This window comes from Folsomia candida, unplaced genomic scaffold (genome assembly GCF_002217175.1).
Source record: "Folsomia candida strain VU population unplaced genomic scaffold, ASM221717v1 Fcan01_Sc014, whole genome shotgun sequence".
NCBI lineage: Eukaryota > Metazoa > Arthropoda > Collembola > Entomobryomorpha > Isotomidae > Folsomia > Folsomia candida.
Window position 1 is genome coordinate 3,027,722 of NW_019091206.1, and position 23,524 is coordinate 3,051,245.

The window sequence follows — 23,524 nt, forward strand, 5'->3', positions numbered from 1 at the left end:
CACCAAACCCGGGGGCGCAAAGGGACCACGTATCTCCCCTTTATAAATGTGCTACGAGTGCTTTCTGACACAGAATTGGGCGCAGTGTAACGGATTTTTTGGCTTATCAAAATTTTACCTTATCAAATTAACGCAATTTACGTCCATATAAGTACTATTTCTGAGTATGGGAAGAAATATTGAACCGTTGTGACCCCGATTTCATCGCCACGATGGCGTCGCCACACCAAATCCTAGGGCGCAAAGGGACCCCAAATCTCCAGCGAGTGAATGCCTATAGCATTTTCTTCTCCAACTTCTTTGTGTGTTGTTTTTGTAATCTTGCTTTTGCTACCCTCTGTTTTTTATCGTCTTGACTGACGTGTCGTGGAAAAAGTTAATTGTCAACATAATTAATTAACCCAGTTAGTTAACCACTGTTGAATGAAATTAGGAGGGAGTTGGGCACAGTAGGAAGAAAGAGATTGGGCCGATTTTTTTGAAGGAAGGTTTTGATTTGATTTCCGGATTGCATTTTTTGGATTGGATGTCGCCATATTTAATGGGAGACATTATTATTCCGGAAGGATCCTATTGCTGTACCGTTGTGGACAAGAAATCGTAAAGAGAATGAAGAATTTCCGAGGTAGAATTGTTCGAGTGGACGACAACGACTACTTTGTGGAAGATTCCGATTCTGAGACGGATTCAGAAGTAAGATAAGATATGATAAGCGCGAGAGGTGGGGAAGATACGGTATTTTGAGATAGGCTCTGACCAGGGGTTGCATTTCCGGGGGTGTTACACCCACAAAAAGACGAGATTCTACGTGAAGAAGGCAACAGGCGTTCGAAAATACGGGTTTTGTGAAGAAATTGAGTTTTTATCGCTGTCAAAATACTTTATTTTCAAAAAATTCGTTATTTTGATAGTGACGGAAAGTTAATTTCTTCAGAAAACATGTATTTTTGTGGCACTTTTGCATTTTCCATGCAAATTCCGGTATTTTTGTGGGTACAAGTTGTACCGTACAACAGCACTGGCAAGAGAGAGCGCAGCATTTTGGCGACGTATTTTCCCCACCTCTGATAACCACAATTAGAACGAGGACGATTAACCATTTACTTAATTAATTAACAGGTCGGCGCAATTTACGAGGAAGACGACCTACAAGTTTTATTCACCCGACCCGGTGGTCCATTTGGCCTCGCGCTTTACACCGATTCGGACTCTGACAGCGAGGGTGGTGGGGGCGGTGAGGGGGACGAGGTTTCCCTGCGTGGCGAATTTTCCGGAGAATCCAGCACTGCCGAGTCGGACGATATTTCCCTTGACGATTTATTCATCCCAGTCACGACGTTGAGCCGGTCGCGCCAGTTGGCGACGAGTCAGACGAATAATCACGAAAACGAGGCGGAGGACGTCAGTTTGGAGGGCTACTTTGCATTTGGGGGAGAAAGAAGGAGAACCGTGAGTGGACGGGGGAGCGGTGGGGTGTTGTCGGGCTCGAGATTGGCGGAAGTTCGGACGACGAGTGCGGCTTCGTCGAATACTTCGAGTTCTGGAGTTGTAGAGAATAATACGACGGGAGCTTCGCCGGGAGGAGCAACTTGTGAGTGTTATTAATTAGTTTATCATTAAATTATCTGGCATTTGGGGGTGATTAATCGTCAAAATCAGCCCATTTTTAAGTAATTTCTAGGCTCTGGGAATTTATTTTAAAATCGTGTACGACAAATTTTGGCGAGCAGAGAGTTGCCAAACTTTTAGAAATATACACTCCAGATTTTGACCCTTTTTGAATGAGGAGATTTCAAGTTTAGGAAACCTTCAGAAAAATTGGAACTCGTCGAAACTGGCTCAAAAACCTCTACACCATTCCATTAATCAACTCACTGACTACAAATTTGTCGTCCAGAATTTTTAAAATAAATTCCCAGAGACGATTAGAAATGATTAAAAACTCGCTGATTTTGACGATTTTGGTGTTAAGCGTTAACTAATTATCTTTTTTCTGACACAGCATCCCTCACGCTTTCACCAGCAGCGATAGAATCCCTTAGTTTGGGGGAGGTCGGATTAGAGCAAATTTTAAGGAGAGCGATTGCCATGAATGAAGCTGCGATCGTGTCAAGAATTGCGGCGGAGGAGGCACGACGAGCAGAAGAAACGGAAAACGCTACTACTGTGGGGACGAGCTCGACAGCTGAGGTGGGTGGAGCGGAAGTAGTAGCAACGGCGTCGTCTGCAAACAGTGTGGGAGGAGGTAACGGTGAAGATAAGCATGTCGTCAAAAATGGTGGTGACGAAGAGGAAGACGAAATGCGAGGGTCGGCTGCTAAAAGTGAGTTTAAAGCAAGAATTAATAAATTATCATGCATGAGCAAAATGCTTTGTCAAAATTCGGTATTTTGAGCTCCGTTGTGCACAGGATTTTAACTTCCAGGGCTGTTACGCCCACAAAAAGACGATAATTTTCATGGAGAAAACAACGGTTGTACGAAGACACAGGTTTTTATGAAGAAATTAACTTTAGATCGCTGTCAAAATTCATTGCTTTCACGATTTTCTAAAAATAAAGTGTTTTGACAGCGATAAAAAGTTCATTTCTTCACAAAACCTGTATTTTCGTACTGTTGTTGTCTACTCCACGTAGATTCTCGTCTTTTTGTGGGTGTAACAGCCCCGAAAATTCAAACCCTGGGAAGAAATCAGCTCAAAATACCGAATTTTGACGAAGTATTTTGCCCAAAATTGAGAATCATGTACTAAATAACTTTGATTCGTTAACAGGGCTAAAAGTATCGGAAAATGATGATAACGACACTGCCCCCAGTACGACGACTAGTGATGCAGTCCCACCACCATCGTCCTCCTCCTTCCTAACAGTAGTAGGTCCCGCGTCCGAGAGTGGCGAAAGTGGTCGCACCCCTGAACCTGAAGCGGACGTCACGTGTAACCCGATGGTCTCGGATGTGGAAGAATTGGAGGAAAACGACAATGTCCTGCGAGGCGATAGAATCGGAGCGACGACATATTCAGAGCGACATGTTATCAAAATATTAATGAAATGGGTTCAGGTAGGGGAAAAAACAACGAAATTTTATAGTTGGAATGTCTCTCGCAACGGAGGTCTCTCAGCGTATTCTCATAGATTTTGGCCAAATTAATGCTAATCAATCACAAATTTAATTAGTATGAAATCTGCAATGACACGATCTCTCAACGTTTCTCAGAGATATTTGCATCCAAAGAGGAGAAAACGCGCAGTAAATTTGGAAAGTGTAACATTTGTCGACGTCTTTTCTCCTCTTCGGATGCAAATATCTCTGCCAAACGTGCCCATTGGGGGATTATGGCTTTTGCAAAGAGTCAATTCTGAATTCCATGCAAATTAGGCTCAACTTTGACCCTGTATTATACCGGTTTGCACAATATGATATTTTTTACATGACTTTTAATGTGCAATTCAAGTCTTCCCGATATATTGCAAGGAATTATCACAAATGGCATATTAATTAAATTTTGTAGTCGATTGACACTAATTTGGTCAAAATTAGTAAGCTAACGCTGGGAAACAAAATTGCGAAACGGGAGACTTTTATGTAGTTGTTTAGAGTCGTGGTAGACGTTGACCTTGCCCATCGTGATACAAATTGTGCTTTTTATACGCAGGAACTCCCAAAATATTCGGACGACGGGACAACAATAGCAAAAGAGGATAAGACGTCGGATGACGTCGCAGCAGCAACAGAAAATCCTGCCCCCGTCGTGGACAAGAATCGCTTTCTTGAGCCGGACTTTGAAGAAGAAATGGCTCTCTTGTGGGACATGAGCTTTGAACCGGACGTCATGAATTTTCTCGTCCAACAAAACGCGTTCAATATTATTCGAGAAACTTTGCATGCGTCATGCTGTGATCGACTCACGGTACGTTTTACGGATTAATGTAGGGCTCGACTCGAGGGCTCAATTTAATGTAGGACTTGTCACTAAAATGGTTAAAATAAGCACATTTTAATCATTTCTTGGCTCTGGGAATTTATTTTAAAATTCTACTGTAGACGACGAATTTGTAGAGCAAAGGTCGTTCCCAATTTTTAGAAAATATATACACCTGATTTTGACACTTTTTTGGCGGAGGAGATCTCAAGTTTAAGAAACCTTCAGAAAAATTGGAACTCGGCGAAACTGACTGACTGAAAATTCGTCGTTCAGAATTTTAAAATAAATTCCCAGAGCTGAGAAATGAGTAAAAAAAAATGTGCCGATTTTAACGAGTCATTGAGTTCTACGTGAAGAAATTTTGTAATATGTAATGTTACTGAATATATTAACTGTTTCTGTTTTTAAACTCTTAGGAAATCGGACTTGGAATCATGGCCAATATAATTTCGCAGCAGAGCATCGTTGAGGATTTTTCGATTCATGACGCTTCCCTGAAATTGGTTGAGGGTGTGGTAAGTAGATTACTTTTTATGGTACAAAATTTAAAGAGGAGAATCATGGCTGAGCACGTGGTCACTATTTTTAGGTCTCCCTTGCCCAAAAGATGCCCCGTGTGTCCGTCCTCATCCAAGTTTTTGCAGTGATGCGACGCATCACATGGTTTTTAGGAAACGTTGCCCTCGTCCAAGGTTGGAAGGGGTTGCTGCTAAGTCAAGATTTCCTTAATTGTGCTAATTTTATCCTATCCAGCTCAACAAATGGTAAAACAAAAAATTGTAATTCATTTTTGGAAAATATGAGTAGTTTTATAACCCAATTTCCACAATAATGTAACTTAAAATTCGATTTTATTGAAACAATTATCAAAAACATGCTTTAAAATTCGAATTCATTTAAACAATTATCAAAATATGTTTTAAAAGTTTTGAATTTATTTAAACATTTATCAAAATAGGACGTAAAATTCGAATTTATATAAGCAATTATCAAAATATGCTTTAAAATTTTACTTGATTTAAACTAATATCAAAATATGCTTCCAAATTCAAATTTATTATAACAATAATTCAAAATATTCTTTAAAATTTTACTTGATTTTAACAAATATCAAAATATGCTTCCAAATTCGAGCTTATCCAAACAATTACTCAAATCATCTTTCAAAATTCAAATTTACAGCACTCCTTCTGGGAAACGTGATCGTATCTCTGTTCTCAATTTTGGAAGCGTTAAGTCCCGATCTTCAAGATAAAGAGGAAGATGGCGGTCAAGGCGAAGGCGTCGGTGGGGATGAGGGTCACGATGATGGAGAAGAATCGACGAGCTCCTTCTTTGGAAAAGTGTTGCAAGAAAAGAAGAAAGATTACGAAAATTACAATCCATTCTGCAAAACCGAATTTGTCTCAGCCCTCTGCGAAGGGCTGAACGAGCTGTTGAAGAATCCTAAGCCGAGAAAGGTGCAAAAAATGACGAGCACTCATACTCACGAGAATCATGGTCCCTTAGGTAAAAAGCTACGGTTATCATGAGAGGGCGGATATGTTTTTATGAAGAAATGGCTGAAAGATGGGTGTAATACTTTCGAAAAAAGTCAAAATATTTACGAGATTTGTACGAAGAAGTAAGAAATTGTAGTTCTAACCTTAATACGTTGGATTTTTTAAGGGCGAATTTCTGTGAAAAATTTCTTCTCATATCGTTGAAATATTTACAAAATGTATGATTTTTTGGAAAACTGGTAAAATTTTTACTTATTTTTTGTAGAAAACAAAATTCGTCTCATATCGTTAAAATATTTACAAAATATACGTATTAAAAAAAATATGTAAAAAATTTACGTACTTTTCAAATAATAGCGGAAATATTTGTAAATACTTATATTTCTGAAAACCTAGAAATATATGAAAATTTTTTTAATTTTTTGTGATCTATGCGAGTTAGGCAACACGTCGACAAAGTTTGACCGTCGGGCGTCATCAAATGAAAAATTTGGAAAAATACATATCCGCATCATCCTGAATTTGTTTTAAAATTCGAATATTTATGTTTCGGCCGCAGGTGACGACGCAACTGACGAGCGAACGCTGGACGATATGGAACCCCAAATACCAGAGGGTCACGTCCAAACTGCCGTTTTGAACGGACTGAGTTGCTTCGTCTACTTGTATAAAACTCCAAACGGAAAACAAACAATTAGTAAATACATAAACTATTGAATTGATTGTATAACTATTTAATTGGATAATTTAATTAATTGCATGAATTTGCTTATTCAGGGGAGAATTACAAATCAGTTCTTTCCTTTTTGTTGAACCTTCTCCGTAAATTTGGGCTTTGCACGGACTCGACGAGCCGATCGAGCACTCTGGACTACTTTTCCCTGGGCGTCAGTCTCCTCTCGTTTTGCCACAAGCAGGAAGATTTTCTCGTCCAGGACGCCATGAAAGTACCGCTCGACACTGCCGCCCAACTCATGATGGAGGAGGAAGAGTTGAGAACGCAGGTGCAGGTGAGTTGTTGTTATTTGAAAAAATGATTGCAAATCGTTCTGGACGCGCCTTTAACATGTGTTTGCGAAATATGTACACTTCGAGATTTTGTGCTTAATGTAGGACTCTATGACTTATCGTCAAAATCAGCACATTTTTAATCATTTCTCCGCTCTGGAAATTTAGTTCAAAATTCTGGTCGATAAATTTGTAGAATAGGAGAATAAAAATACGCCCCTCGTTCTGTCCATGTAAATGTCATTGAAGGTCAAAGTGTGATTGAGATTGAGATGGGGCAAAAAGTTGGGATTTTAGAAATTTTGACCTTCAATAACTTTTGAAGGCTAGAGTTTATTTTGAAATAATACAAATTTCTGGGTCGATTTATCTTTAAGCACAAAATCTCGAAATTTTGCAAATCAAAACATGTGCTAAAGGTTGTCCACAATTTGGCGTGAATTATCCCCAAAACTAAATTCTCATTGTTCTTTCAGCAAAAGGACGGAATCTCTCACGACTCGAAGACCTTTATTGCGCTCGTCCTTCACGAGTATTACGCCTCCCTCGCCGACAACTTTGGTCAGGATGGGATCACCCACTTTAAAACGGACCTGGTCACTGCGTCCGATCAAAATCGGGCCAGTTCTGCGAAAAAGTATGCGCAATTTTTGGATTTGGTCGATAAACTCGTGACCACTCGAGTCGCCAAGGAGGAGGAGGAATCTTCTAAAGTAAATCTTCTTGCGGAAGTGCAAGAGACCAAGAACGCTTAAGCTGAATGAAATTATTTATTGGAAAGAAAGACGTATATTAATTAATTATTGAAGTGTTAAGAATATATGTAAATGAATCCTAAACTATTGTAAATTACAATTTGTATTGTAATATTATAGTTAAATCGAGTTTTGACGTAAGACTGGCTGACTTAATGGGAAAATCGTAAAAATTTCAGCACATTTTTAATCATTTCTCGCCTCTGGGAATTCATTTTAAAATTCTTAACGACAAATTCGTAGTTAGTGAGGTGATTAATGGAATAGCTTGAGTTTTTGAGCAAGTTTCGATGAGTTCCCATTTTTCTGAAGGTTTCTTAAACTTGAGATCTCCTCCTTCAAAAAGTGTCAAAATCTGGAGTGGATATTTCTAAAAAAAATTGGCAACGACTTCCGCAGTTCCGCTCTTCAAATTTGTCGGGCAGAAATTTAAAATAAATTCCCAGAGGCTGGAAATGATTAAAAATGTGGGGATTTTTGGCGATGAGTTAGATCGTCCTACGTTAATGGTACTGTTATCTTGTTTCGAAATGTTTTAATAAATGTGTATGATACCTGTTGTATTGTAACTTTCAAGTATGTTTAAAAAATTGTAATTGACTTCAAATTTTTGAAATGGAAGGTTGGAATTAAATTTCTGAATGTTTAAAAAATATATATATCGCTCTAATTATTTCACTCATACTTCATGTCGGACGGAATGGAGAAAAATAAAATTTGCATAACACTCAAGATCGAAAATTGTGTAGAATTGTGATTTATTCAGTTAAATCATCTCTTCAACAATTAATATTTAACGAATTAGTCACATTTCTGATGTGGAGAGATCCGCTGTTTCTTTTAAGTAAAGACAGATTGACGGCACAAGAAGTGTTGGGTTATCAATTAAATGCTTATCATGTCGTCCTTATCGGAGTGGCCCTGACTAGAGGACGACTGAATTATGTAATACAATTTTTTTTACTAGTTCCATCTTATCGTAGCTGGATTTTAGATGTTGAATCCCATTTTTCTCATGCATTGTTTATGTGCTTCAATCAGTTCGGTACAGTTTTCTTCCCCATGTTCCACGATGCTGGAAATTTAGAAAATAAAAAAACTGAAGTTTTCAGACTTGCAATGGATAAATGCGATCCGATTTTGAGTAAATTAGTATCGATATTTAATTAATATGAAATTTGCAAAAGACACGACCTCCCAAGGGGCACGTTTGGCCGAGATATTTGCATCCGAAGAGGAGAAAATGTGCAGTGAATTTGGAAAGTGTAAAACTTTGTCGACTTTAGCGTGCGTTTTCTCCTCTTCGGATGCAAATATCTCTGCGAAACGTGCCCCTTGGGAGGTCGTGTCTTTTGCAAATTTCATCCTAATTAAATTTGTGATCGATTGACATTAATTTGCTCAAAATCTGACGACTTGGTTTGATTAAATTTAATTTGTGTCGTACGTACCACTGATCGCGAGGTTTTTTCGTCTCTGGACAAGCACAACAAGGCTTTAATTTCTTCTGTTCGGTGGGAGCTGGGGGTGTGGCAGAGTCAGCTTTTGTGCACTTGGACTTATCAGAGCAGGGTTTTTGTTCCTTATTCACGGCCCCTTCGCATTTCGTCATTTCCGGCATCTTGGAGACTTCTTCGGCTTCGGAACAGGTTAAAACTGTGCAAGTAAAACAGTAAACAAAATCGTAAATATTACAATTGTAACGTGTAAAAACTTAATAGTTATTGATTATCTTCTTTGCAAAAAAGCATTAAGTTTCCCATAAAATTGCAATAGCAATAAAATCAATTTTATTATCAAAAAAAATATCGGACGACAAACCTTGATCAAATTAGATTTCCGGTTGACAAATTGTAAATTAGTAATTGTGATTGCTCAATTATAATTTTCTGCGAGAATGAATATTCCAGGTAGAAGAAGTGATGCAAAAAGTTGCGAAATGTGATCGCCAATTTTATCGGCTGCACACTGAACCTCGCGCAACTCAAGACACCCCGTAAATCGCAAGCACTATTTACTTACATGTAGTTTTGCATATTATAATTGCAAAAAAATTTGCAATTTTTGCAAATTGACGATAACCATGAACTTTGGCGTATCTTACTGATTAATGGAGGCTATTAATTAATTAATTAACATCAAACTCCCAGTTCCAACGGTTTTAGTTTTCTAGTTTTCATGCAAAGTTTCATGCAAAATTCCATGCACCATTTGTTCAGAATTTGAAAATTTGACATTGAGTCATGATTTTTTTGGAAAATTATATTGTAATTGATATGATTTACGGTATAAGGACTTGATATTCAAAAATTTTAGAAAATTAAATTATGTTCCGTAATTTTGATTTTATTTTGATTTGTTGCATTTGGTTTATTTGAATTAGAAGAGGCTTAGATTTGATACACACATAATAAATTAGTATCAATTATCAATTAATATGTACATAAATACATATGCAAATAATTGGTCTATTAATAGAGCGGTGCAGTGGGCACGTGTTTAATCCAGTTGTTGAACCTCCGCCGAATGTAGGCCGGGGGAGAGGGTGGCTTGTTCTTACATGCAATTTTACAAATAATTTGCAAATTCGAATCAACTTGCAATTTTGCAAGTACACGATGGACGAATTAATATGCCGCAAAATTTCAATCGTTTTAGTTTCTAATGCAAAGTTTGATGCAAATTTTCATGCAAAATCCATGATCCATATTATATTACGAATTTGACAATGAACTGTTTTTTTCATGATTTTATTTAGGAAATTATGTCCCGTAATTTTTATTTTATTTTTACATACTTGCTGCATTTATCTTATTATTCAAATTAGCACAGGCTCAGATTTACGACACACATATAATAACCAATTTCATATGCAAATTCATACATTAGTACAGATCTGTAATCTATTAATAGAGCGGCGCAATGGGCACGTGTTTAATCCAGTTGTTGAACCTCCGCCGAATATACGCTGGGGGAGGGGGTGGCTTGTTCTTCAAGTTCTTTTCCGGGTGGAGGCGCACGTCCTTGTCCGTCGCCAGGAGATCGGCGACGACGCCACGCCCGCCCTTTTCCAGCCACTCCTTGCACTTGGCGTTCTTATCGCGAATCTCTCTTATCCAAAGTTCGTAGTCGAGGTGGCTCATCTGGTTCATTTTGTTGATGAACCATTTCAGTTCGGGTTTGAGGGTGGGGTCCTCGAGCGGGTCGGGGGTGGGGGGAGCGTCCTTCTCAAACATGTAGGGGAACAGGTAGCGTTGTTCGGGTTCAGTCATGTCTGCAGGTTTAAATATGGAATTATCCAACAATGGAGGTCTCCCAACGTATGCTCACAGATCTGGACCAAACTAGCGTGAATCGATCACAAATATAATTAGTATGAAATTTGCAAATAGAACTATCTCCCAATGTGCAGGTTTGGCAGAGATATTTGCATTTAAAAGCAGAAAAAATGCGCAGGAAATTTGGAAAATGAAAAATCTGCCAACCTTTTGGTGCGTTTTCTCCTCTTTTTATGCAAATATCTCCGCCAAACCTGCGCATTGGCAGATAGTTCCATTTGCAAATTTCATACTAATCATATTTGTGATCGATTGACACCAGTTTGGTCCAAATCTGTGAGCACACGTTGGGAGACCTCCATTGTCAGTTATTAAAATTTTACTTAAGTAAAAGCTCTAAAGAAAACATGTTAAGGTGCATGGTATAAAAATTTTAAAATAAATTCCCTGAGGCGAAAAATGTTCCAAAATGTGGTTGATAGAATGATGGTGAGTTTTTTCAGCTACTATAGTTTTGAGTTCAAATTTTTCTGAAGGCTCTCCTAAAAAAACTCCTAAAAAAACTGTCAAAATCTGGAGTGTATATTTCTGATAAATTGGGAACGACCTATTTTACAAATTTATCGTCCAGAATTTTAGAATAAATTCTCATTCTTTAACAAAAATTCTCAGACCTGAAAAACGATTAAAAATCTGAAGATTTTGAAAGATTTGGCGAATTCAGGTTGTTGCCAATTCTTCAGAAATATACACACTCTAGATTTTGCCAATTTTTGAAGGAGGAGATCTCAAGTTTAAGAAGCCTTCAGAAAAATTGGAGCTCATCGAAACTGGCTCAACAAACTCATCGCCATTCCATTAATCAACTCACCGACGGCAAATTTGTCGTCCAGAATTTTAAAATAAGTTCCCAGAGGCGAGAAATGATTAAAAATGTCCTGGTTTTGACGATGTGGATGACTAAGTTTAAAGTCGATTTAGGAAATAGTGAAAATAAAGATTATTAAAGATAACTCAGGTTTAGTGCACCAAATAGGTAAAAGTACAGATATTTCACAGAAGTTCGCAGGAATTTATATTAAAATTTTTCATGACAAATTTATAGAGCAGATAGTTTCCTATTTTTTTAATATACACTCCAGATTTTGACCCAGAGCCGTACCGTGAAATTGTCAGGCCTGGTATGAGCTTCGGTGCCGGGCCCTTTCATAATTTCAATATATTCGATATTATGTAATCGTTTTGGTTCCAGAATACAGAATATTCTGGAACGAAGTAGATAATATTCTACGAGTATTAAGAGTACACTATTTTCCCAGTTCCGTGGGAAAATAGATAGTGACAATTTACTTACTTGCGCTTTTAACTCAGCCATATTTTTTAAAATATCGCCGGGACGGAGAAAATTATATACGTATAAGTTGCATAAATATGCGAATATGATACTTTTCGCTTACTTCGCAACGTTTCCCAAACCCTTTTCGATTGATTACTTTTCTATCCGTTTTAAAAGTTTAAAAAATTCAAAGACTCATTTGGAATTGGCGATAATGCCGGTCCGAAAACTCAATTCTATTTAATGCTTAGAACACGTATTCTTGATTTCTTGAAAGGTACACATTCAAAAACATACAGTATTTTGAAAAGTCAACGTTTTAGCTGAAAATAGCTTTTAAAATTGAACCAAGCGGTAAGAAAAAAATATACAATCGTAAACATTTGGGCCTGAAGCAGTTAGCTTATAGTCTGACTCACAATGCGATGACGCCAGCGGTCTCTCCGATTTTGACGAAACCACAATAATTACACAACCTGAGACACATAATTAAACACGTGTTTCAGCATTTCTATAATGCTCAGCTTAAACTCAATTATGACGGAATCCATGAGCGAGAATTTCCAGTATTTTTACCGCTGACGAACTCTATCATAGTTCCGTTTAAAGTTAAAATGCGTGGACCTGAATTGATTTCTTTGGATTTTGATCTAACCAATTTTAAATAAGTTGCTCACACACTAAAATAACTGAACCCGTAATTTTCGTTTTCCGGTATGTTCGTTTTTCGGTTGTGACAAGTTTTTAATACATTTTCAGCCAAATCAGGATTTTTGAGAAAGCTGTTAATTTTGAATTTTTAACGCTATTTTAAAAATCAAAGAACGTGTTTGCTCAAAATTACTTCCATAAAATTATAAGAACTGTTTTTCGAAGAACTTTTAACGTTCGAAATTTGTATGAAAATATGCTCCAGATCAGAAAATTCGAAAAAATTTAAAGTTTTTGAAATTGAGAATTTCCTTAAACTCAATGTCATGCTTTGCAAAAAATGTTCTTTCATTTTTGCAATAGGGCCCAAATTTAAAAATTTACATAACTTTGAAAAATCCAAATTTGGCTCAAAATGACTTCAAAAATTTTCTCACAGGCAGTAACGGGGTATGCACAAAACTACGTCCTCTTATTTCCTTGTGTATGCAATCTAAATTGGTCGGGTCAAAATTGGAGGAAACCAATCTATGCCCACGCATTTTAAGCTTAAACGAAATTATGTATGATGGTATTCGTAAGCGAGAATCTTTATTTTTCTCCCTCGCAAGAAAATGTCACGGTCAAAATGGAAGTTCTCGCTCACGGATTCCGTTATAATTTCCTTTAAGCTGAGCATTATGAAAAATCCTGAAACACGTATTCTATTATATGTCTAAGGTTGCATAACTATCGAGGTTTCGTCAAAAACGGAGAGAGACCGATGGTGTCATCGCATTGTAAGTTAATGGTCCTAAGTTCATATCCACTTTTATCACTGGGTTTCGTTAAATTTGTCCCCTAGCGAGGCACATTTGAGTTTCCAAAAAGCATCTTTGCTTTTTTCACATTGAATTTTTGAAGTTCGCATTTTCGGTTCCAACAAATTAAGAATGTACCAACACTTTACAATTTCCCAAAATCCCACAAAATATAATAGCAATATGGCAACTTTTGACAAATTTTGGTGTCAGGTAATTTACATATTTCAAAATTGTAACGAAACATTCGTAGGCGTGATGTGATCCTCTCCGATTTTTACCCCGTAAATTTTAAAATTCCTCAAGCACAGAAATAAGTCGATCCACACTTTTAGGTTTTCTTTAAGTGTGCTAATTTCCCTTTTAACTGAATTTCTAAATTGCGTTTCAGCTAAAATCAGGATTTTTCATATTATTTGAAATTCGAAAGTCAAACTATTAAAATTAAAGGTGACACAGTATGTTTGCTCTAAATTCATACAAGCATAATTACACATGAAAAACAAATAAATCTAGCAGTTTCATGTTAGATGTAAGAAAATTTATTTGCGTGGAATATTTTTTGTAAAATCGTCAATACCCAAAAAAGTCCATTATATCTAGTGAAAAGCTAGTGACCTGGCCCGGGCCCTTGCGGGCCCCGGGCCTGGTATTTGGTACCACCATACCACGGTTGGTACGGTACTGTTTTGACCCTTTTTGGCGGAGGAGATCTCAAGTTTAAGAAGCCTTCAGAAAAATTGGAACTCGTCGAAACTGGCTCAAAAAACTCGCTGCCATTCCATTAATCAACTTACTGACTGGAAATTTATCGTCCAGAATTTTAAAATAAATTTCCAAAGCGGAGTAACGATTAAAAATGTCACGACTTTGACTTAGAGTCAAACATTAAACTCAAGATCTAAGAAAAATATGTATGAAATTCGCTCACATCCAAAATTGAATCTATGCTGAACCACTTTGGGCTTCCAAGGTTCGAAAAATAGATCCATAAGGGCATCCTCCGACTTTTCGTACTTCCTTTGCTCCCGTAAATACTCGTCTCGTTGGAATTTCATCCAGTCCTTCGTCTTCGGTTTGCAGGGTGACCCCCACAACGCCATCCGGCCGTCGATATCCTAATTTTGATTTAATTTGATTTACAATGGAACCTTTTTTTCAAGCTACACCGTGACTTTGTAGCGGTTTATGTAAAAAAATCAAGCCAAAAATTATGAACCACGTGACACTCCTACATATTTCCGTTAAATGTGCCGAAAAATATTGGTCACGTGTCCAGCTTGGTTTTCGCCCCGTGGTGGAAAAGTAACTCGAAAATTGGACTTTGTCCCAAATATTTTTCTTCAAAAGGGACATTCAACGGAAAGACGAGCGTCACATGATTCCTAATTTTTGGCTTGATTTTTTGACATAAATCGCTACAAAATCACGGAATAGCTTGAAAAAAGGTTTCATTATTACAATTTTATTTGCGTGTTAATATGTACGAATCAGTTAATTTACAAGACGGGTTTAAGTACTTGTGTACCTGCGTGTTGCGTTCCGTCTTGTTGGAAATCCATTTGGGCGTGTAGCACGCGCGGGGGACGCCTCTTTCCGTCAATCGCTTCGCGGCCACCTTATCGATCGCGGCACGGATCATGGTTTTACTGACGGTGGGAGATATCGGGCCGTCGAGCGAGTCTTGGCTGGAAGAAGGAAGCGATCCTTGACTCGAGCATGGCAGCGATTCTTGGCTTGAACCTCGGATTGGGTTTTCGAGCGACCCTTCAGTGAAGGACTCCAGCGACCCCTCACTATTTATTAAGATTAACAAGATTGATTCAATTAGTGGAAGCCGTGGGGACATTTGGGGACATAGATATTTTAGGAGGGAGGGGTTTATTTGAGCAAACTAATGTCAATCGATCGCAAATTTAATTAGGATGAAATTTGCAAAAGCCACGATCTCCCAATGGGCACGTTTCGCAGAGATATTTGCATCCCAAGAGGAAAAAACGACCAGTATACTTCAGAAATTTTACACTTTTCTACTGCACGGTTTCTACTCTTCGGATGCAAATTTTTCTACCAAACGTGCTCTTGGGAGTTCGTGTTTTTTGGAAATTTTATACTAATTAAATTTGTGATCGAATTGGTCAATAATTGTTCAATCACCATTCTGCCAGGGACAAGATTTTGTTGTACGTGAATTGACCTCTCATGCATACCTTTCCGAATCTAGCGACTCTTCACTTAAGGTATCGTCACCGATTTCTTGGTCTTCTTCTTCGTCACGGGCGAATAAGGTCGTGAAGGAAGTAGAGGACACTGAAGACACCGACGCCGCCGACGCCGACGCCCGAGAGAATGAACCACTTGATCTCCTTGACAGACTACTGTCCGACAACGTGGTGGTGGTCGTGGTGCGGCTCAAATTTGGAGTTCGCGACATTTTCCGTAGTTTGAAATGGGGTAGAAATTGAGTAAGATTTCGAAAATGGACTCAAAAAACGAGTTGGTGCTCGAGTGTAATTTATTATTTTCCGTAAAAAATCGGGAAATAAATAACCTGGCGAAAACGTTTTTTTTTTTCGCGACGTCTTTTTTCAGCAAAATGTTTTCAGAATTATGAAAGTTTTTTTTTCAAAAATGAACCTTGGTAACTTGCGCCACAGTCAAAAAATTACAACATTGGCGCAAGTTCCCAAGGAGTAAAAGAAAGAAATCATACCCGAAAGGCAGACAATTGGCAAATAAATCCATGTCAGTCTCGTGATTATCATGCTTTTCGTTCCCGTTTTATCCGTGCCAAAATCTGTGCATGGCGAAAATGTTCCCGGCGTGAAATAAATTTCCGAAAAAAAATAAGAATTAAATTATGAATCCTCCCTCTAAAGAACCGTCTGTGTCCTTCGTCCCCGAGCCGAATCGGTCAATCGCTTCGGTTTCTTCGGCGGGCAGTGGTCGCCGGGTGGGTCGACGCCGCTCCACGCTCGGGTTACCTTTCGCGCAATCGAAGGGGCCGCAAGACCAGGCGCGCGAAGCGGACAAGTTGTCCAACACGGCCGCCACGTTTCTCGAGCGAGGCGTCCACTCACAAAAATCGGTGGCGTTCTTGGACAACCACGAAGGGAATAAGGAAACGGTGGCCTGTTCAAGGTGGATTTATCATGTGATGCTGATCCTGCTGATGATTGTGGTTATCGTGAGTGAATAGATTTAAATTATGTAAATAATTATGTAAAAGAGGTGGTCAAAATATTTAGAGTATTTTGAGTTCCGGTCTTGTAAGGGATTGGATTTCCATTTGGGAGAAATAACGGGCGGAAAGTGTTTTTTTTGCAGGTAAATGTTTTAACCTCCAAGAAATTCAGGTAAAGGAAGAAACTGCGCTCGGCCGCTGTAGTTCATACGGCGCGTGACTAGGTAGCGCATATTTCTCGCATTTTCTCCCAGGTTCTTGCACGTCGCATTTCTTGTATTTCTTGCGTAACCACTTGGAAGAAATAGCTTCAAGAAAGTCTGTAAGAAATTCGAGGCGCATGAAACTGCGCCCGGCCGCTATAAACACTTCATACGGCGCGTGGCTAGATGACGCATATTTCTGGCACTTTCTTGCACCTCGCATTTGCAGTGCATGTAATGTGTGTAGCAAGAACTGGTTTTACCCATGGCTGGAACTCCAATCTCTTAAAGCTCGAAATACTGTCACAAAATTTTTTTTGCCGTTTACTTAATCAATTAACTAATTATCGACATGTTTAGATTTTATGTGGAGCCTCCGCAACTCTGGAATTGTTCGCGTTCCTCGACGACCTGGCGTGGAACGGGATCCTCTCTGAGAAACGAGCCTTCCCATCCGTTTCATCAAAGGATGTAATCTTTGCGGGTAAAAAACTTCGCCATGTGGCCCAAGTTTTTCCAGCCGCGGCGAATTACACGAATTTGAAGAAGTACTTGCATCGTGACCAGGTATTTGTCAAACTACAAATATTTCGAGCTCTGTTCTTCCTAGGGTTTGCATTTCCGGGGGTGTTAGACCCACAAAAAGACGAAAATCTGTGTGGAGAAGGCAACAGTTAGTCGAAAATACGGGTTTTGTGAAGAAATTGTCTTTTTATCGGGGTCAAAATACATTGTTTTCTCGATTTTTTGAAAATAAAGTGTATTTTGAATGCAATACAAGGTAAATTTCTTCAGAAATCCTGTACTTTCGAACGACTGTTGCCTTCTCCAGGTAGACATTTTTTGGGTGTAACAGCCATACGTTTTCAAAAATTTAGTTTTCATTCAACGTTCAGTCATCCCGATTTCAGACTGAAGATTTTCATTCACATTCAGTCATTTTCGTTCAAATTCAATTCATTTCACTTCATCGGACTTCATTTCCTACTTCGCCCCGTGTATGAAGCATAGGGTGAGAAATGAAGTGAGTGAGAAATCCTTTCATTCACAGTCATTCATCTGAAATGACGGAATCTTTCAGTCATTTTCATTCAAATCATAGGAAATTCATTTTCATTCACTATCAGTCTCTGTTATAATAAGTCACATGAATGAACAGGTATGGTAACACCCTTGAAATGCAAACCCTGGGAAGAACCGAGCTTAAAATACGGTAAATTATGAATTTTGACCAAGTATTTTTGACCATTTCTGATCGTGACCAGTCCCTCGAAACGGGTGTGATCGTCCTCATCCTGGCCGTTTTTCTCTACGCCGCCGTGCAGCTGGTCATTTTCGTGGCGTGCAGCGTCTCCGAGTGGAGGAAGCGTTTGATCGCGGCCTTCATCGGGTTTGGCGTTCTGGGCGTGGTGCTGTTCGTGGCGGGAGTGATTTTGACCATGTCCACGATCGTCTTCATTCCCGACGGGTTTGTCCACATCAGGACGCAGATTGAGGACGTGAACGTTTCGGCGGGAGGAATGGTGCCACACCACAGGCCGCATCATTACAAAAAGGTTAATCCGGATTGGCCCGTGGTCACGAATAATTGTCAGGTGGGTACAATTTAGGGGGGTAAAATGGGAGGATTTTAAAGTAGTTGGGGTTAATTTTTGAAATTTTGATAAAATTGGAGACTATGTAAAATCGAAAATTCGGTAAATTCCGGAAAACTGTGAATTTTCGTAAAACCGGAAATTCTATAAAACCGGAAATTTTCATAAAACCGTAAATTCCGTAAAACTGTAGGTTCTCTAAAACCTTAAATTCCGCAATTCCGTAGTAAATCTGAAAACTGTTCCGTAAAAACGTAAATTTTCATAAAACCATAAATTTCGTAAAGTGGTAAATTCCGTAATACGGTAAATTCCATGAAAGTGTAAATTTTCATAAAACCGGAAATTCTACAAAAATGTTGATTTTCATGGACGACTTTTTAAATTCATGTCCGGCTCCCGATTTCGATTTTTGATTTAACCCAAATCCTGTGGTTTTACAAAATCGGAAACTTCTGTTTGGATGGGACTAAAAACCATAATTTTTTGGGGGGTTGTCACCACTTATGAAATAAATCATTTATTTATGCACAATTTTTGTCAGGTTTTAGATTCGATGGAGGACGCTGCAGAGTTGCAGAGGTTGTTGGACATCGTGAAGCTGTGCGTGTACGGGCGCTACGTCGCCATGAATTTTCAAGACCCTTGTCGCCACGTCAAGCTAGCCGAGAAAATTGCCATCCCCGGAGCTCGGAAGGAGTACACTTTAAAAGATTTTGAAAAGCTCAAGATTTGCCCCATGGATTTCTACAAGATTCTGGCAATTGTAAAATAAATAGTTAATTAATCAATTATTTACTTACTCATAATCAGTTACACTTACAATTAATTTTTTTTTTACTTATTTAATTAATTGGCAGAGGAATAGTTTGTTTGATGATTTTAGAAAATTGTATTACAAGGACTCGATAACTCGTCGCCAAAGTGGTCACAATCAGCACATTTTCAATCGTTTCTCGCCTCCGGGAATTTACGTATTTTAAAATTCCGACCAAGTTTGTGGAACACATTTTTTAGAAATATACATCCACTCCGGATTTTAGCACTTTTTGAATTAGAAATTGGGACTAGCTGAAAAAAACTGACAGCCATTCAATCAATCACCTACTACAAATTTGTCGTCCAGAATTTTAAAATAAGTTCCCAGAGCTGAGAAATGTTTAAAAATGTGCTGATTTTAACCAGTTTGGCGATGAGTCGTACATACGTTAAGATGTATTTTTATTGCAGATCTTAATCTTTGGTGGGGCAGGGTGTTGCTGGATAATCATGTGGATGGGATCCTACGCGTCGAAAGTGCTCTTTCCCCACAGCAATCTTCACGACAGCCTCCTCTACAAACCCGGCGCAGTTTACGCAATTTCCGGTAATGCATAAATTTTATTTGCGCCGCAAATGTTTCAGGTACAAGTAACCAGTTGCAAGAAATAATGGAAAGAAAGTGGTAGCATACCTGGTCAAATTATTATTTTTTCATTCAAAGTTTAGTCATCCGGGTTTCTGAGTGAAGATTTTCATTCACATTCAGTCATTTTGTTTCAAATTCATTACATTTCATTTCACTTGATCCGACTTCATTTCATACTTCACCCCATGTATTAAGCATAGGGTGAAAAATGAAAAGAGTGAAAAATCCGTTCATTCAAGTCATTCATTTGAAATGACGGAATTATTCAGTCAAATGACAGGAACTTCATTTCATTCACCATCATTCACTATCATCATCATTCAAATGAATGTAAGCGAACAGGTTTGACCTGCAAGAAACGACACCCCGCTGCAATACCTCATACGGCGCGTCGCTAGATGACGCATATTTCTCCCACTTTCTGGCACCTCGCATTTCTTGCGTTCTTACTTCGCAGCGCAGGAAATTTTTACCTCATATGGCGCGTATTTCTTGCATTCTTGCTTCCCAGCGCAGGAAATTTTTACCTCATATGGCGCGTATTTCTTGCATTCTTGCTTCCCAGCGCAGGAAATTTTGCAAACCTGCAAAAACCAAAACACTATAATTTTATACAAATTTCAGACTTATCCTACCGCGACGAGACCGACGTCCCTCCCGAAATGCGGATAGTATCCCCCGGCCTGTGGAACCCGCATCCGCACCCACACCCACCACCACATACCGACGGAGGATCCGGCCCCATCGCGGCGGCGGGCGGGTCAGGGACATCGACGGGGTCGCCAACGCCCTCCATCCCCTCGACCACCATGGCGAACATCCGGACCAAGCTGCTCGCCGTGCACAGACTCATGCCCGTCGGCACGGTTAATCGGAAGGCGTCCAATCATGGCCTCCTGGAAACCATGTCGATCATGAATATTGCGCCCAACATGGTAATTCGACCCCCGGCCGGAGCATCGACCGGGGTGACGACAACGACCACGCCGACGCGGGCGAGTACGACGACAAACACGACGGCGCAGACGGATCAGGCTTCCACGTGGTTTCATAGTATTAATGATGATATGTAAAAAAATATATGTAAAATTGGTGGATATCGAGGAATAAAAGGTAGATAAGCGCATATCCATCACGTGACGCCATTTACTCCAAGTATTTAATTATTCGACTTAATGACAAGTAAATTTAAGTAAAATGATGTGAAAAATGGTGAATTAATCTGTAAAAAATTGGGGATTATTGAATAACAAAATGTATGGATAAGCGCATTCATTTACGCGACGACGCTATTTTCGTAACGACAATTTACGCCACGCCATTAACGCCATTTATTCGACTTAACAATGAGTAAATTTAATTAGGATGATGAAATTCATGAAAATGGTGTAAATTAAAATTTTAACGCCACGTGACCTGACATCATTTACATATTTGACAAGATTATAAATGAGTGGAACTTTGTCGTCTCGGAGATAATAAACAAACCCGTGGCGAAATAAATAACGATGGCGAAATATCAAATTGTGTCGATTTTTCGTGACCTATTTTATTTCTTGGAATAAAATTTCCGTGTTTTCGTCATGTCGTGTAAAAATTGTCGCCGTTCGCCGTACTCCGTCCGGGTGGATGATGTCCGAAAGCTGTACAATCCGAATATGCTCAGCGGCCCGTCGCCCCTTGGGGACGCGTCCTGCGGGGGTAAAAAGTCGAATCGGGCAGGACTCACGTGCGGAAAATCGTATGGAAAAGTAAGCATTTTTTGAATTGGAGGTATAATTCGGGACAAAATTAGGACATTATAAAATTCAGACAAAATTTTGACATCATAAAATTCCTACAACAAAAATTCCGACAAAATTTTGAGAGTATAAAATTCTGGCATAAAATTTGGACACAGACCTTGAAATTTCAATCGATAGAAAATTCGACTAAAATTTGGACAAATTGGGACATCGTAAAAATCCTGACATAAAATTTGGACATGAAATTGCAGATTATAAAATTCCGACATAAAATTCCGACCTAAAATTTGAACAGCATAAAATTTCGATTCAACACCCCGACATAAAATTCCGACCCATGTAAAACTCCATCATAAAATTTCGATAAATATACTGACATAAAATTTGGCCACCATAAAATTCCGAGTAGAAATTTTGCCATAAAATTTCGCCATTTTTTCCCAAAAAGTGTCGCGTGGTCTGCAACCTGCCGCGGAACTGTGTGGACGACATGAAATCGTACTGGAACAAGAACTGTGACATCGGTCTCCTCCGCGCGTACGAGGACCAGCCCTGGTTCAAAAACCGCGTCGTCCAAGCGGAATGGCGAAATTTTGTGGATCAGCTCGTCACGCCGAGCAACATCGGATGTCAAGCGTGTCCAGGACCGGACGACTGGAGCTTCAAGTGTCACAAGGTCCGCAGCCTGATCGGACCCACGATTCCGTGCGTCTGGGAGTTGCCAGAGAAGGATAAATGGTAGAGTTATATATGCTAATTTTTTGCACGATTTTTGCACACTTTTGGGCAATAATTTTGCCACAATTGGAACATTCTGCCGTATTTATTTAGTGACCGTGCAAGAATTTTTGCTAATTTTTTGTATGATTTTTGCACAGTTTTGAGCAATAATTTTCCTATCTTTTGGCCAAAATTGGTACATTTTTACAAGATTATGTCCTATTTATTTAGTGACCGTGCAAGGCTTTATGCTAATTTTAGTAATTTCTTATGTGAATTGGCAAATTTTTGCACGATTTGTAATCATTTATTTAGTGAAGCCACAACAATTTCTCTACTATTTTTGCAAATTTCGTACCAAAATTGATGCATTTTTGAGATTTTTTAAAGTAATTTTTTCCCTAAATTGATGAATTCTTTGTAAAGTTTGTATTTATTTAGTGACGCCACGCTACAACAATTTATCCGCTAATTTTGCGAATTTTGCACTAAAATTGGTGCATTTTTGCGAAATTGTTTATGTATTTAGCTACCACACAAGAAATTTTGTTAATTTTAGTAGTTTCTTGCGTAAATTTGCCGATATTTGCATAATTTCTATTTATTTAGTGGCCCCTCAACAGTTCCTCAGATGCTAATTTTGCTAACTTGTTTAACATATTGGCAAATTTTTGTATGATTTGTAAAGTTGACTTGCTCCACAACAGTTTCTCTGCAAATTTCTTGTTAACCTTATATGGTAAATTTTAGCACGATAATTTTTGTATGATTTTTAAAATTTACTTGCTCCCCAACAGATTTCTGCAAAATTTGCAAATTTCTAGCTAACCTTAGATCGATAGTAAATTTCTGCATGATTTTTATGTAAATTTAGTGACCCCACGCAATACGGAATCAATCGGGATTGGCGTCGGTACAATGAGGACCAACGCATCGCCGCGAGTGATATTTCCTGTGGGTGCAACAAAGCTCCGATCTGCTATCCGAAAACTCGGTGTGAATGGCCGCCCTATCTCGGAGGTTTAATTGATTTTCATAATTTTATAAAAAAGATAACAAATTTTCCCAAAATTCTAATTCTGCTCAAAATTTTATTTTATTTTAGTGAAATATGGGCCGCGATACATGGCGTGGGCACATCCGTCCAAGGGAAACTTTCCACGAACTTCCACGGTCTTCAATTACCAGTCGCTCCCACAGTGTTGAGAGAAGAAATAATAATTTGAAATCTAATTTGAACTTATGAAAGTATGAAAAAAATTCAAAATTTTTGGAGAAATTAAAAAAACTGTATTAATAAATTGAGAACAGAAAACTTTGCTAATTTAAGAAATTAATTATTGCCTCTGCTATTTACTATTTACATACATATTTACATATAACTTTATCCTGGGTGGGTATATTAATGGGCCTGG

The 23,524-nt window shown here is 38.6% G+C and overlaps 5 protein-coding genes and 1 long non-coding RNA gene across 7 annotated transcripts; 4 read left to right on the top strand and 2 right to left on the bottom strand.

The window, feature by feature from the left end:
* Positions 1-158: 158 nt before the first annotated feature.
* On the top strand, positions 159-7,846 carry LOC110855962. Of its 2 annotated transcripts, XR_004836153.1 has the most exons (12): positions 159-693; positions 1,120-1,591; positions 2,003-2,323; positions 2,773-3,059; positions 3,655-3,909; positions 4,341-4,439; positions 4,514-4,688; positions 5,107-5,433; positions 5,986-6,123; positions 6,204-6,436; positions 6,911-7,355; positions 7,678-7,846. XR_004836153.1 is itself a non-coding variant. In XM_022104400.2 (11 exons), exons 1-11 carry the CDS (start codon positions 610-612, stop codon positions 7,187-7,189), a joined length of 2,670 nt encoding a protein of 889 aa, XP_021960092.1. In that variant the 5' UTR covers positions 159-609; the 3' UTR covers positions 7,190-7,846. The 2 variants fall into 2 exon arrangements, 1 of the variants encoding a protein (XP_021960092.1); XM_022104400.2 differs by having other exon boundaries at positions 6,911-7,846.
* Positions 7,847-7,930: 84 nt separating this feature from the next.
* Positions 7,931-9,175, bottom strand: LOC110855960. The gene is made up of 3 exons (XR_002548531.2): positions 9,011-9,175; positions 8,641-8,845; positions 7,931-8,264 (listed from the first exon to the last, which is right to left on the bottom strand). It is a non-coding gene; the product is annotated as an uncharacterized LOC110855960 (long non-coding RNA).
* Positions 9,176-14,199: 5,024 nt separating this feature from the next.
* LOC118437623 lies at positions 14,200-15,688 on the bottom strand. The gene is made up of 4 exons (XM_035856797.1): positions 15,465-15,688; positions 14,783-15,050; positions 14,685-14,691; positions 14,200-14,372 (listed from the first exon to the last, which is right to left on the bottom strand). The coding sequence occupies exons 1-4, from the start codon at positions 15,686-15,688 to the stop codon at positions 14,200-14,202; spliced, it is 672 nt and encodes a 223-aa protein (XP_035712690.1).
* A 426-nt stretch (positions 15,689-16,114) lies between these two features.
* LOC118437624 lies at positions 16,115-18,251 on the top strand. The gene is made up of 3 exons (XM_035856798.1): positions 16,115-16,441; positions 17,002-17,208; positions 17,907-18,251. Exons 1-3 carry the CDS (start codon positions 16,115-16,117, stop codon positions 18,249-18,251), a joined length of 879 nt encoding a protein of 292 aa, XP_035712691.1.
* Positions 18,252-18,786: 535 nt separating this feature from the next.
* Positions 18,787-20,764, top strand: LOC118437581. The gene is made up of 3 exons (XM_035856736.1): positions 18,787-19,002; positions 19,467-19,602; positions 20,269-20,764. The coding sequence occupies exons 1-3, from the start codon at positions 18,793-18,795 to the stop codon at positions 20,715-20,717; spliced, it is 795 nt and encodes a 264-aa protein (XP_035712629.1). The 5' UTR covers positions 18,787-18,792; the 3' UTR covers positions 20,718-20,764.
* Positions 20,765-21,856: 1,092 nt separating this feature from the next.
* Positions 21,857-23,374, top strand: LOC110855830. Its single transcript, XM_022104224.2, has 3 exons — positions 21,857-22,127; positions 22,984-23,129; positions 23,215-23,374. Exons 1-3 carry the CDS (start codon positions 21,880-21,882, stop codon positions 23,313-23,315), a joined length of 495 nt encoding a protein of 164 aa, XP_021959916.1. The 5' UTR covers positions 21,857-21,879; the 3' UTR covers positions 23,316-23,374.
* Positions 23,375-23,524: the final 150 nt, after the last annotated feature.

Bases quoted from the DNA above. Each gene is read 5' to 3' on its own strand.
- LOC110855830 (XM_022104224.2), top strand. From the start codon at position 21,880: ATGAAATCGTACTGGAACAAGAACTGTGACATCGGTCTCCTCCGCGCG. The intron at 22,128-22,983 runs GTAGAGTTATAT...ATGTAAATTTAG, and splicing joins TTGCCAGAGAAGGATAAATG to TGACCCCACGCAATACGGAA. The intron at 23,130-23,214 runs GTTTAATTGATT...ATTTTATTTTAG, and splicing joins ATGGCCGCCCTATCTCGGAG to TGAAATATGGGCCGCGATAC.
- LOC110855962 (XM_022104400.2), top strand. From the start codon at position 610: ATGAAGAATTTCCGAGGTAGAATTGTTCGAGTGGACGACAACGACTAC. The intron at 2,324-2,772 runs GTGAGTTTAAAG...ATTCGTTAACAG, and splicing joins GCGAGGGTCGGCTGCTAAAA to GGCTAAAAGTATCGGAAAAT. The intron at 4,689-5,106 runs GTAAAACAAAAA...TCAAATTTACAG, and splicing joins CCTATCCAGCTCAACAAATG to CACTCCTTCTGGGAAACGTG.
- LOC118437581 (XM_035856736.1), top strand. From the start codon at position 18,793: ATGGAGGACGCTGCAGAGTTGCAGAGGTTGTTGGACATCGTGAAGCTG. The intron at 19,003-19,466 runs GTAAAATAAATA...TTTTTATTGCAG, and splicing joins TCTACAAGATTCTGGCAATT to ATCTTAATCTTTGGTGGGGC. The intron at 19,603-20,268 runs GTAATGCATAAA...TACAAATTTCAG, and splicing joins CGCAGTTTACGCAATTTCCG to ACTTATCCTACCGCGACGAG.
- LOC118437623 (XM_035856797.1), bottom strand. From the start codon at position 15,688: ATGTCGCGAACTCCAAATTTGAGCCGCACCACGACCACCACCACGTTG. The intron at 15,051-15,464 runs GTATGCATGAGA...CTTAATAAATAG, and splicing joins GAGTCGCTAGATTCGGAAAG to TGAGGGGTCGCTGGAGTCCT.
- LOC118437624 (XM_035856798.1), top strand. From the start codon at position 16,115: ATGAATCCTCCCTCTAAAGAACCGTCTGTGTCCTTCGTCCCCGAGCCG. The intron at 16,442-17,001 runs GTGAGTGAATAG...CGACATGTTTAG, and splicing joins TGCTGATGATTGTGGTTATC to ATTTTATGTGGAGCCTCCGC. The intron at 17,209-17,906 runs GTATTTGTCAAA...GATCGTGACCAG, and splicing joins AGTACTTGCATCGTGACCAG to TCCCTCGAAACGGGTGTGAT.